Genomic DNA, 991 nt, shown 5'->3' on the forward strand with positions numbered 1-991 from the left:
GCCCACTGCCCCACCCCTTGAGGGACATGACCCCGCGGCCCTGCCCCTTGAGGGACACGCCCCCATTGCCTCTGCCCCGCCCACTGCTGCCCCAGCCCCGCCCAACCCGAGGCCCCACCCCCAATGGCATGGGGAGGGAACCAATGGGATGGGGCCCCGCCCACTTGAGGCGGAGCCTGGGAGGGCCCTGCCCACCCAGAGCTCCACCCTCTGGGGGTGGGGCTGTAAGGGGCTCCACCCACATGGGACAGGCTTGGCACAGCCCCGCCCACTAGGGGGAGGGGTCGGGGGGTCTACCCCCACTCAAGGGGGGAGTAGGGGGAGGAGCCTGATGAGGCTCCACCCCCCAGAAAGGGAGGCCCTGCCCCCCAAGGGCATGAAGGGCCTCTGATTGGTCGGATGTTGCCCCACCCCCTCTGGCCCCGCCCCCTCACCTGCAGCAGCTGCCCCAGCAGGTCGGCGCCATCGCTGTCCAGCCTGGGGGGGCGGGAGAGGGGGCGTCAGTGAGGGGGGGGCACCCCCAAGGGGTAAATACCCCCCTACAGGGCCAATACCCCCCCACARGGGTCCCTGCCAGAGGGGTCCCCACATGGGGTCCCCACCAGGGGGGTCCCACTAGGGGGCTCCCTGCCGGGGGGGTCCCATGGGGGGGTTTCCCCACAGGGGGGTCCCCGCGGGGGGGTCCCGCTCACCGGGGCGCGTGGCGCAGCAGCCCCTCGGGCCGGTAGCGCGGCGGGCGCAGCGCCCGGAACTCCTCGTTGCCCTGGATGCCCGGCCACGTCTCCTCCGTGGGCGTCCCTGGGGGGCGAGGGGGGGTCCCCAACTGACCGCGACACCCCAACACAGCCCCCACACCCCCTGACCGCCCCGAGAGCCCCCAACAGCCCCAAGACTCCCCAAAACAGTTGGGACCCCCTGAACAGCCCCAAGATGCCCCAGAACCCCCAAAACAGCCCCAAGACCCTCCCCAAACAGCCCCGAGACCCCCCCA

At 72.5% G+C, this 991-nt stretch overlaps 1 protein-coding gene across 1 annotated transcript in view; it reads right to left on the reverse strand.

The window, feature by feature from the left end:
• Positions 1–991, reverse strand: part of LOC112958137 (cyclin-dependent kinase 16-like) — a 10,102-nt gene that overhangs the window by 1,766 nt on the left and 7,345 nt on the right. The window contains exons 6-7 of the mRNA XM_026051944.1: positions 693–823; positions 386–477 (exon numbers count right to left, since the gene is read on the reverse strand). Coding sequence (XP_025907729.1) covers positions 386–477; positions 693–823 — 223 coding nt within the window. The remainder of the gene's footprint in view (positions 1–385; positions 478–692; positions 824–991) is intronic.

The sequence above is a fragment of the Nothoprocta perdicaria genome, unplaced genomic scaffold, assembly GCF_003342845.1.
Source record: "Nothoprocta perdicaria isolate Ctin4 unplaced genomic scaffold, notPer1 scaffold_802, whole genome shotgun sequence".
NCBI classification, from domain to species: Eukaryota; Metazoa; Chordata; class Aves; order Tinamiformes; family Tinamidae; genus Nothoprocta; species Nothoprocta perdicaria.